An 11,972-nucleotide genomic window follows, 5' to 3' on the forward strand; every position below is an offset into this window, starting at 1 on the left:
AATTCAACTTGAAAGTCATCAGACATTCTGTGCATATGGGTATATGGAGACCACAGGCTGCTTAAAGAGAACTTTCTCGGCTCATGTCCAAACATGACTGGTGGTTACAATGACCAGAAGTATACAGAATATGTATATGCAGTATATTTCCATACTAGGGAAGAGACGACCTACTGTGGCCTGCAAGTCCCAGCATGCAACCCTGTCACCTAAGAATCACATTTCTGCCTGAGCCTGTGTCCTCTGGAGCAGCTCATTATGCCTCCATGCAGCTTCTTTATTATGCTGTGAGAAAGACACTGCAGACGGCTGCAGCTGCACAGCTCAATCATAGAGATGCAATAAAAAAAAATAAAACCATTGCTATTTTTGTAACCAGGGATTTCCAACTGAGACATAATATATATTAATATATATTTAACTCAAGTACTTCTCTTGAGTACTTCCCAAGAGAAGCATCAATATGTACAGAGTGGAAAAAGCTAAAGAAAAACTCAATAATATAATCACTACCACTGCCCCTTGTACCCATGACTTTTTATAAACAGGAAATGATTTCCAGATAAGGAAATCTGAATTACTTTTATCTGAATACTGTTCTACCTAGAACACAGATCAGTTTCTTAATCAAAATAAAAACTTTTTCAACAAGATTATTTCAAAATAATGTGTGGTTTCTTGGCAACCAAGGAAAGGCTGCAGCTAGCACATTAGCTACCAAGATCAACCGCTCCTCTGTAAACCATCAGTCTAAAACTGGTAAGTTCTTGTCTGTGTTTTGTCATTTTTCTTTTTTGTGTGTGTGTGTGTGGAATAATTATAGTAAATTTCCACAAAATAATGACTAAAAGAACCAGTAGTATATATATATTTCTTCTGGTTTTTGACATTGGGTTGGAAAACTTCCATTTTCAGAAAAAGAAATCAGCTTTATAGGGTAAAATTTTGTGTCCAGGCAAAAGTTTTGACTTTGATTTCCAGAGCTATCTCAGTACAGACATTAAATATAAACATAAATAAACTTAAATTAAAAATAAAATATAGAATTTTTTTTAATAGCATTTCTCACAAATATCAACATAACATAAAAGAAAACCTACCTATGAATTCACTTTTTTTTTTAAATGTTTTGAATTTTAACATTTTAAAATCTGAAAGCAGAGATTAAATGACTAGTTCCTTACACATAACACATCATTTTCTTCAGCAGATATTTATCAAATAGTATTTTTTTCAAATGTAAAGTTTGCAGCTCTAAACAAGTTTTATTTAGCTGGAATGAGGGAGAAAATGGCTCTTTGAATTATAAATGTGGCAGCTCCCTTGATGTTACAAATGTTAAAAAAAAGAGAGAAAAAGTTCAAAATAAGTTTCTGAAATCAGATTCTCAGATCCTTTATTTGTGAAAAGAGGTGCTTATAAGATCCATTAAAGCCCAATTAAAACCAGGCAGAAGCTAACAGAAACTCTGGTCTGTTTGCTCCAGTAAAAGGCCTGGGGGGTGGAGGAAGTGTGGCCGCAATATAAGCAAATAGAGAATGTGAAGAGAGGAAATGGCCTGTTCCAGTAACCAGAGGCCAGGAGCGGCGGTGCATTCAGGGTTGCTGCGCCACTCTCTGTCTCCTTTCAATGCGGCCGAGCCTCGCGAGCGACGCTTTATGGACAAAAAGCTCCGACACCCACAGGAAGTGTAAACAGAGGTTAAGTGTTAAAGTCCAACCCTCCAATTCTCACCTCCATTAAACGGAGGAAAACGGAATGGAGGGGGGGCATATGAGGGTCTCCACAGAGCCCTCACAGCACCTGGGAAAGGGCCCTCCTGTAGGGGCCCGCTTTACAGGACTGCAACCTCTTGGAAACTGCAGCTTGGAGGAGAAACTTCGCCTAGAAGGCGGAGCTAGGTCCACCCAGGCGCTTTGCAAAGCTGTATGGTTGCCATGGGATATTAAAAACTTTCTCAAACATGCATGAAAGAATCAAGGTGACACTCCAGGTCTGTTTTTGACGAATTAATGACATTATAGCAGGATATAAAGCTCAAAGAAGTCGATTTTATATAATACCGCCTCTTTAAAAAAATTCAATTTTGGACTCCCATTTTCCACTCTTTATTTATTTTTCCTGTATTGAATAGCTAATAAAATTGTTCCACTTTTACTGTTTGTGACTAAGCCTTTTCTTCTGCATGGTGCTTTTACTTCGGCTCAAGTGTCAGACATCTTGAATACACTCCAGCAGGACAGACCCGCCTCCCGCTCACTGAGAAAGTTAATCCCTCATTAAGTTGGTATCGTTGTGGTCAGTTGTCAATGCAAACAGTCGGAGGACGCAGTGGTCACCTGTAAGCCCCCAGCTCACGCAGTAGCCCAAAGGGTCAGGTACAGTGTTGGGAGGGGGTGTGGCTTTACATTAAAATGAAAATAGCACTCAATCTGCTCAGCGATATGCAAAACAGGCTAGTTCCAGTCAAGAAATTAGTTGGTTTATTTATCTTTTTAATCCACGTATCTGAAAATTGGAATCTCTTTATTCCGGATCACAACAGCTAATCCATGGATATCTGTCCCTCACAAACCATTTCCCAGCGGTTTAAAAACAGCTCTTTCCTTAGATCTCTAAAACTTTCTCTTCTCTACTATTCAGTAAGAAAGGAGCCCTGACAAGAAAGCAAGCATTCGAATGTGATTTCTTTTCAATCTCACAATTAAGCCTCACAATTAGAAGATGAAAAGACATCACAGTGTTTCAATCACAACAGCAAGCGTTAAAATATCTGATAGCTCTTCACTGGCATGCTAATTACCTATCAAGACTTGTTTTCATTTAGACTTGGCCTCTTCGGACATGTTTTAACAAATCCTGAGGAGTTCTTTTGTTGTAAATCTCAGATGTTTCTAACAAAACTTTAAAGAAAAAAAGATGTAAGGCTGGTATTTACTTTAAGACATTCTGATTCCAAGTTGAGGACAAAGTGGGAACCACACTAGCATGCGCCAGCTGAGGTACCCGGATGCGTACTGCAGCCAGACGGAGGACATGGGGCTTTCTGCCGGACTCCCACTCAGAGCGGCTGTGGAGGCCGAGGCCCAGCAGGAACCTGAAGTGACCCAGTCAGGCCCAGAGGCCGGTCGCTCTGGGCCTGATTCATGTAAATGACTTAAAAAAAAACCCTCATTAGTGATGGATGTGAGGGGACAGGAAAGGCTCAGGACTGTGATAGCTGAATGTGTCGGCCGGGTGAGAAAAGGCCCAGAGATAATAATGATGACGGCGTTTCTTTATGCCTTTGTTCCATTCAATCACCTGTGAACTACGACCCAGCTTCTCCTCACTACAGCTGTCACTCCTCTGTCATCCCACAGGGAGAACGTTCTCAAATCCTCCACTGCTATCATGTTTGTTGAATGATAAATCGTAGAAATATTGCATGAAAATACACAAATACTTACATGACTTGTTTGTATTCTTATTTTCAGATACACAACAGAGTTTAAAGGAAGAAACTCGCAAGGCCTCAGGGTTTTTGGTTTGTTTTTTTTAGCAACTTGTCTTTCATTTTATTGGGATGATGTTATGTGGATTTCTTTTCAACACCATGAGTTAATATTTTTGCACAACTTTTTGTGGAAGTTAGTTGTTTTTTTTGCGTCAGCCATCGCCTTGTACGTCCTTGTAAAATATCTCAAGCTCAGACTGGATTCAAGTTGTGCCACAAACTTGAGCTTGGATGTATGTCTGACTTTGTCTAGGTCATTTTAGCTTACAAATATATAGTTTATATCATTAAGAGAGGAGAGATGAGATTTAAAGAACTGGCTGTGGGAGGGGACTGTTTACAATGTAACACCAGGAAGTGGAGGAATCCACAGTTAATCCAAAAACACAACGCACTTTTCAGATCTTCATTAGTAAAAATCAATACAAAAACTATTAATCAAGCATGAATTTTATTTTGGAACATTTTTAACGCTCCAGAATCTACATGAGTTGACTTTGATAAACGTGATTGGTCATTTTTTTATGTTTAAAACAAACACAATTAGGAGGCAGAATGTGTCTCAGCTTAGCATGTGGGAACCAGAATGGCTGCTGCTGATTCTTCAGGCTTAAGGGTAGAGCCTTGGTAGGAAAAAAGGACAACCCACTGAGCCATTAGTGAGCGTCCTGTAGCTCCACTTCTCCTCTCAGCCATGACTATGAAAGGAAGGCCTTCTGGGGCAACGCGCCGTGTATTCCTTGTCTGGTTCCAATAAACAACAGCAGCTAAATGAAAGCTCTCTCACTGCAGGACTCAAAACTGCAACTTTGACTAAATCAAAATACGTAAATAAATACATTTAAAAAACTGATTAAAGATCAAACATAGTTTTTCTACCAGAAAAGAAGCTATAAAATGACAAATATTGCCTGTTGTAACAAAAGTCAATATAAAACTGAATACTTGGAACCTCACTCATTTATTTGTGTAAGATTTTTTTTTTTTTAACACAAGTACCATAAGAAAGAAAAAAGGACTTTAACTGGCTTTAATTGAGTAAAGCATTTTAAAAATAGGGTAGAATCTAAAGAAATGCATTGGAGTATCCATTAAGGGTTAAACTTAATAATTTCTTATAAAAAAAATACTGATTACAAATGACCCCAAAAAATGTTTGCACCTTATACCGGTTTTATTTGTTCAATTTCAACAACTTGCTTTATCAGTGTAGGCCAAAGTAACAGCGGACACCTGAAGCTTAATGGATTTTTTTTTGAATAATTAAGAGGTTGTAAATATGTAAATATGTAAATTTACCCAGCTTGCTGAGTAAGCAAATTTTTAAAATTCTGCATTAAACTTTATAGTTTTTGTTCAGAACTATTGATCAAAACAGATTAAGCCAGTTTCATTAGCTTAGTTTTAACAGTGCCAGGCAACAGAAAACACAATCTTTGAACTGTTTTTACGGTCTTTTCACTCCTGTTACTATTCATATGTATGATTAATTATATTACAGACTTTTCTGATTTTGTTGCGTTTACTCACAGTTGCACTAATTTGTGAAAGGTCCGTTTAGCTGTTGAACTTATAGATTTCTGCTCTTAAATGCCGACTGAAATCAGCATTTAAGTACAGCGAATATAAACTGTAATACCAATTTTATTGGTTAAGAGCAAATTTTGTGAACTAAATAGAAATAATAAAAATATAATATACAGAGTATACACATTTTTTTTAAATTTGGTTTGACGATTTCACTTTGTTGTTCGTACAAACTTTTTTTTTTTTTTTTATTAAATACAATTTAGAAATAAATTCATTGTGAATTAAAGGGGACTTTCTGGAGGCTGGGGGCAGCTCAGCTCAGCTCAGCTCGGCTCGGCTCGGCTCGGCTCGGCTCGGCTCGGGAAGCAGCAGTCCTGGGGCTGGGTGGCATCAGAAGACGCACCGTCATTGTTGAGCTACCGGTGGAGAGCGTCTGTGTTTGCCCTCTTCATTAGACATTCCAGTGTCATGTCGGCAGAATAAATAAAAAGGAGCGGAGGTCAAAGGGAGCGAGCGGCGTTTAAATGTGTTTTAACAGCCAGTTAAAGCTGCGGACGCTTTCTGTCGCTTTCCAAATGATGGAAATGAGCCTGGAAAGTTTGCAGAGCTGGGAGTAATCCCGAGTTAAAAGAGGGGGAGACTCTCCGGATAGTGTAAGTAAGCAACCACGGGCCAGATTTTACTACTTCATCCAAGATACCATCTTAATTCACCGATATATTCTGTTTTATGATATTTTAGACTAGGTTAGCTTAGCTTTATTTGTCACGTGCACTTTATACACAGTACAGTGAAATGTCAAAAAGAAAGGGGGGGGGGGGGGGGGAACTAAAACAAGAGCAATAATAAATAACAAAAAAGATAAGAAGTATTAATATTAAAAAGATAATTTAAGCCTCAGAATTGAGCAAACGAATGTCCAGGTCCAGGTGGACGGTCGCATTTTGAGGATCAACCTGTGGATTAATGTAGTGAAGTGGGATTAGTGGAGCCGCTCCGTGAGCCCAACACACCCCCGCTGAATCTGACGCCTCGGTTACAGCAGGCAGCAGGTCTCAAACGCCACACAGCTGCTGCTAAAAAGCACACTTTGCTAACAGAACACGGTCGTGTTAGGACTGAATGAAAGGTTAACGAGACAATAATCCACAAACCAACCAAGAATCTGTGATTTGGACGGCCCACGGTGATTAAAGCATCTGTTGGCCAGGCGGGACTTAAAAGGCCACCAAATAAGATGATTTAGGAACATCAAGGCTTTTCCCCAGCGGTAATGATTACATTTGGACTTAAGATCCATGCAAGAATTTGTTGCGCAGTAAATCTCCTTGAGTCGCCAACCCCCCCACCCCCAAAACCCCCAGCGCTCTTCAAAAGCCTTGTTATTCAAAGGGTTAGGATGTTTGACAATCCCAGCTTGTACAACTCCCCCAATTAATTGGATACGTTGTAGTAAGGATGTTGGGTCTCTCTCATCTGTTGCTTAGAAAGACAAAGGCTTAGCGGGGGGGTTGTTCGCACCTCCCCGTGCTGCCGGGGTATAAATCGAGGCTCTTCAGGTGGGTCAGGCATTCATTCTCACAGTGGACCTCGGAGCAGCAACTTTTTATTTTTATTTAATTTTTTTATTTCCCCCTCAGAGAGCAAATTTGAAACATGCAGATACCGAACAGACCAATGGAAACTGGCGGATACTCCGTGCGTAATTACGCACAGGCCTCACTATGCGCTCAGAGCAACGGGAGCCGCTGCGCTCCGGCCGCGAAGACTCCAAGCGGGAAGTCTTTCACCATCGAGGCTCTGCTGGCCAAGCCGGAGGAGGCGGCACCCAGAGACCGGAGCGGACCGAACCAGTGGGGGGAGAAATACCCGCAAACCGCGCCTCCTCCGCACCTGGCCGGGTTAACGCTTCCACCGGCACAATACCTCTATTCACCCAACGCGTTGCATCCCAGCGTTCACCCGCAGCCGGGATATTCCGTCTACTGCTACCCGCCGTTCACCTACGCACCATCCTGCCGGGGAGCGTTTTACTCACAAGGTAAAAGAAAAAAACAAAAAACTGGAGCGACGTCGGACACGTGGAAGATCACGTCTTCGTGTTACAGAGTCAGTAAACATTTCCTCTCTCTTTGTTTCGCAGCTACCGTGTCCAAAGCGAACGCAGCGATGCACCAGTTCAAGACGAAAGGCGGAAAGTCGAAACGCATGCGCACCAGCTTCACCAGCGAGCAGCTGTCCCGGCTGGAGAAGGAGTTCGCCCGGCAGCAGTACATGGTGGGATCCGAGAGGTTCCTCCTGGCCTCCGCTCTGCAGCTCACTGAGGCTCAGGTCAGAACTAGAACGAGAGAACCAGCTTTAAAAACAAAACAATTAAAAAAAACAACTAACTATTATTTCTTAAAAGAAATCATTAAAAGCTAAAAGACAAAGAAAACAAGCAGATTTTTAAATTTCTATGTTAACATCTAATTTATTCCTCAAATAAATTAAATCAGTTTTACAAGCTGTTTAATGTCGAGTTAACGCTTTAGAAACATTAAGCAGGGTTTATGTTAATAAATTTGACAAAGCATTTTCACAGGCATAAACTCATGAAAAAAAGATCATAGTGTTTAAAAATTCTCAATTCAGAGTTATTTCTCAGAATATATAATTATGCAGAACGGACATATGTTAATTGACAAATATCAAACACGTAAGACATTAATGTTACATAAATAGCAAAACAATAATACAATCGATAGTGGTAAACTTTGTAAACCCTGCCTCATGGTTTAAAGAAACTCAGCCTTACTAGTTAGCTTAAGCTTAGCGTTAGCACTGTGGCTAACTACCGTATCCTAACCAAAATGTTTGTTTCAATACAAAACTTCCTCAGCCACCAATTGCATTAGTGAACATCTTTGGCTTCGCTAATATCAGTGTTTGAATGTAGAGGATGGAGACAAACACACTGCTGTTAGCTTGTTAATAGTAGTTAGCGCTACAACCATGAGCAAATCTTACTGGTTTCTTGATGTTCAGCTAGATTATGCTCCATTTGGTTGTGACATCACTTGATTTCCTACTTCTGAGACAACTTCATGAAGTATCAGCACCTCCCCTTGCTAGCAGGTTTGTCTTTAGCATTAAAATCACTAAGCTAACCAAAACTTTATACAAAGTTACAATTTTACTCTCAATCACAAATTCTATGACAGTTTTGTATCTTCTATGAAAACTGATATATTCATTCAAAATATAACTTTCATAAACATATTCTCACTGGTTCTCTGCTCAACACGGAACCAGCGAGGCTAACGGCTAGCTACTTTTACTAAGATAAATCTGCTAATTTAACTAGAGCAGAACATCACATTTCGAAAGTAGTAAGTATCAAAGTGTGAAATAAAATCCATGTTGAAATCCTTACAAATATTTTTCTCTCCGTCTCTCTCCAGGTCAAAGTCTGGTTCCAGAACAGACGCATCAAGTGGCGCAAACAGAGTCTGGAGCAGCAGCAGGCCAAACTGGCCAAACTGGGACTGGCCGCTCCGCTGAAGAGTCCCGGATCTCAGGGCCACGGAGACGAAGGCGATGAAGACTTCTCCGACTCGGATGTGGATATCGATGTATCCGATGACTCGGTGGACCACTGCTGACCGTTTCAGAACAAAGACTTCCCTGTACATAGCGCTGAGAAAGGAGACGGCTGTCTCTGACTATGACTATTTAATAGATTTATACTTATATATTTAATTTTCTACGTTTATTCCTCGGAGATGAGAACGTATCCTGTATGGCTTTACATCTGACATATTTTTAAATATATTTTAGGACTTTAATGCCAATTCAGTTGTGTTTCTTTCTTTCTCCTCTGCCCTTCACATCAAAAGCTCTCAAAGGAAAACATAAAAGACATAATTTAAAAGTTCAAATAGCACATTTTGTGAAAGTCACATAAAGCATCTTGAGATTCTGCCTCTCCTCAGTAAAGATACACTCCAGTCATTCGTTTAGATGCACTCATCAGGGGTCTGAATGTCATACTAACTTGAAAATTTAAATAATTTATTTGAACTCTTCAATTTTGGGAGTGGATTAATTTTACAATGCAGCTTTAGTCATTTTTGCAAGCTAATATTGTATGGATAGATGTTAATATACTGTGGCTTTTCTCTAATCTACAACTCTGGAAAAAATTAAGAGATCGCTTAAAATAATCAGTTTCTCTGATTTTACGTTTTATAGGTATTTGAGTAAATTGAACATTGTTCTTTTATTCTATGAACTACTGTCAACATGTCTCCGAACTTCCAAGTGAAAATGTAGTATTTATTTGCAGAAAGTGAGAAATGGTCAAAATCACGAAAAAGATGCGGCGCTTTCACACCTCAAATAATGCAGAGGAAACAAGTTCATATTAATTTAGAAACAACAATACTAATGTTTTAACTGAGGAAGAGTTCAGAAATCAATATTTTCTGGAGCAACCACAAGCTTCTCAATGGGGTTCAGCGCTCTGGGCTCTTCATTGTTTCCACAGCTTAAGTTTATACATAAAATATATCCAAGAATAAACAATTCGCTAAGAAACCACATGCTTTTTGTATTCATCAACAATTTTCTGGCATAATTCTTGTGAGTTATATGAGCAAATGTTTTGACTTTAATTGATCATTTTGACATTAGTTAGATGGTTTCTTTGATTGGAAGTTTTGAGGTTGAGTCTATTTCAGAATCAAGTATTTCAAAAGTGGTAGTTCCTTTTCCTCTCACGTTATCATGACTATGCTTGGCCAACACACTTCGACACATACTTACGGTTGTTTCAGGCAACTTCGTTGGTTGATGTTGAACTCTCCTTCATTTTCTCACATGTACGAGTGTCTCTTTGAGTGACGTTGCCGAAACCTGGACACAGATATACAAATGAATCGATCAGGACAATGATCCCAAACACAACACAACTCAGTTACCAATGACAAAAATAGGCCAACTTTGAGATCTTGAATTCAGCCCTACTGAGGATTTGCTGGCTAAGCTTGAATGTTGGGTCTATGATCACCAAATTAAATGATCTCTGAGAGAAGAGGTGGTCAAATATCCAGAGTAAATTATTTCCAAAGCTTGTTAAATATTTTACAAAAGACATTTAAAGTTGAGTTGTATAAATTCAAACGCAAATTTATAAATTACTAGTTTTGTGAACATTGAACCTGTTTCTGAAGTTCATTGAGCCATTTTATAGCACGATCAAATAAGTATGTTACTCTCAGTTGTTAAAAAAAATGCAGTATTTAACTTTAAAAAATTTAACAACTTGAAATAGGGCTTTAAAAACTCCTTTTCTTTCTGAAACTGCACCCTCAGAAAGTCATCACAACATGGCTCCTCTATTGACCCTTTAATAGAGTTTTACTGAGAAGTACTGTAGCTCCTGTAATGAGCTCAGCAGAGCTGCAGTTCCACCAACTGTTAGCTACTTGCTGCTGGCTAGTCTGAAGGAGCCAGCAGCTCCTTTAGGGAAGGAGTGTTTGGAAACTGAATCTCCTCCTTCCTCCTAAAAGGTGAAGCTAGGGCCACCCAGGTGTTTTGCACACCTGAATGGCTGCCATAAGAGATTCAAAGGCTCTCAAACATGCATGAAAGCATCATGCATGAAAACATGCATGAGAACATGCATGATGATCATAAACTCTAGATATGTTTATGATGAGGGAATGACATTGTAACATGATGTAAAGCTCAAAAAAGTCCATTTTAAACGGACTGTGATGACTGCAGGTGAACTTTTGACCAAAACCTTTCAGGCACTGATGGTTTGTGCTGCTAAATGCAATAAATTACACTTCCTCATTACCTCGGCATCTGCTATAATCGAACCCCTCTTCAGTCCAATCACGCCGACCTCCGACATTTGCTCGTAGATCATCTCGCCTCCCTCTGCGCCCGGGGTGAAGACGATGGAGACATTTCCTCCCGGGTCTGCTCTCACGTAAGGTCGGGCACAGACTCGGGTTCCCCTCCGATCTGTGCAAAGCAAATAAATACCCAGCTGGGGGGATTAGCTGGAATATCTGTAACCCCCAGGGTGGTAGGGGTCACTCTGTCTCAGCGCCACAGAGCCAAGCTCTTGCTGCTTAATCTGTTTAAACCGCCAGCATGGCTGTTCTCACTGCCAGTCGGTGGACACGGTTCCCACAGGCCCGCCCAACCACAGGCAGGTGTCCGCTCTCTGGCAGACAGAAGGATGTCGATGTGGGAGTCTTGTCAGAGTGGCTGATGGCAAACACTGGACACAGCGTCATTATTTTGTGTTAACAAATATATTCTAATATATTTTCAGGCTTCATGGAAATGTGTTTGTACAGGAAAGCTGCCACGGATGAGTAAACGATGAAGGAATTGTAGCTTCCTGTGTGGGTTCGACGTCAAGTAACGCTCCACTTCTGATTGGTGGAAATGGAAGCATGATTAGAAACAACTGTTTGTCTTTTTTATTATTATCTTCCCTGCCATTTAAAAATGTATACAAACACTTAATTTTGACACCATGAGGTCTTTTTAATACTCCTTTGTAATATATATCTTTTGCTTTTATGATTTGGCCAGATTTAGATATTATCATTGTAATACATTGTCCAGGATTTACAAAAATACTAATTAAAATTTTGTGACGGCATGCAAAAAGATGAAGTCAGACATTTTCTTTAGACTTTAGAATAAAGTCGTAAAATGATTACTTTGTTTTCATAATACAATATTCTCGTATTATCTCTCAACTTTATTCTCTGAATTGTATTATATCCTCTTACCGTGGCCCTGATCTCATACTTTTTGTTTTCTGTCCAACCAAATAAAATGTCCTTATAGCCAGAAGAGCAACACGGCTCTTCAAAACAAAATAGCTCGTTTTTATAACATATGCAGTAGGAAATTTGGTTAGATTTCTAATTTACAA

The 11,972-nt window shown here is 39.7% G+C and overlaps 1 protein-coding gene and 1 long non-coding RNA gene across 3 annotated transcripts; one reads left to right on the forward strand and one right to left on the reverse strand.

Moving 5' to 3' along the window:
* The first annotated feature begins 5,000 nt into the window (after positions 1-5,000).
* noto (notochord homeobox) lies at positions 5,001-9,416 on the forward strand. 2 transcript variants are annotated; one of them, XM_032547266.1, is made up of 3 exons: positions 5,001-7,067; positions 7,170-7,357; positions 8,470-9,416. In XM_032547266.1, the coding sequence occupies exons 1-3, from the start codon at positions 6,683-6,685 to the stop codon at positions 8,668-8,670; spliced, it is 774 nt and encodes a 257-aa protein (XP_032403157.1). In that variant the 5' UTR covers positions 5,001-6,682; the 3' UTR covers positions 8,671-9,416. The 2 variants fall into 2 exon arrangements, with proteins under 2 accessions (XP_032403157.1, XP_032403156.1); XM_032547265.1 differs by having other exon boundaries at positions 5,001-7,357.
* LOC116709033 (uncharacterized) lies at positions 7,263-11,075 on the reverse strand. The gene is made up of 3 exons (XR_004336804.1): positions 10,872-11,075; positions 9,833-9,922; positions 7,263-7,364 (listed from the first exon to the last, which is right to left on the reverse strand). It is a non-coding gene; the product is annotated as an uncharacterized LOC116709033 (long non-coding RNA).
* Between the last annotated feature and the right edge of the window lie 897 nt (positions 11,076-11,972).

The sequence above is a fragment of the Xiphophorus hellerii genome, chromosome 19 (genome assembly GCF_003331165.1).
Source record: "Xiphophorus hellerii strain 12219 chromosome 19, Xiphophorus_hellerii-4.1, whole genome shotgun sequence".
Lineage (NCBI taxonomy): Eukaryota > Metazoa > Chordata > Actinopteri > Cyprinodontiformes > Poeciliidae > Xiphophorus > Xiphophorus hellerii.

Coding starts and splice junctions, on each gene's coding strand:
- noto (XM_032547265.1), top strand. CDS start 6,683: ATGCAGATACCGAACAGACCAATGGAAACTGGCGGATACTCCGTGCGT. Junction 7,358..8,469: donor TGCAGCTCACTGAGGCTCAG/GTCAGAACTAGA, acceptor GTCTCTCTCCAG/GTCAAAGTCTGGTTCCAGAA.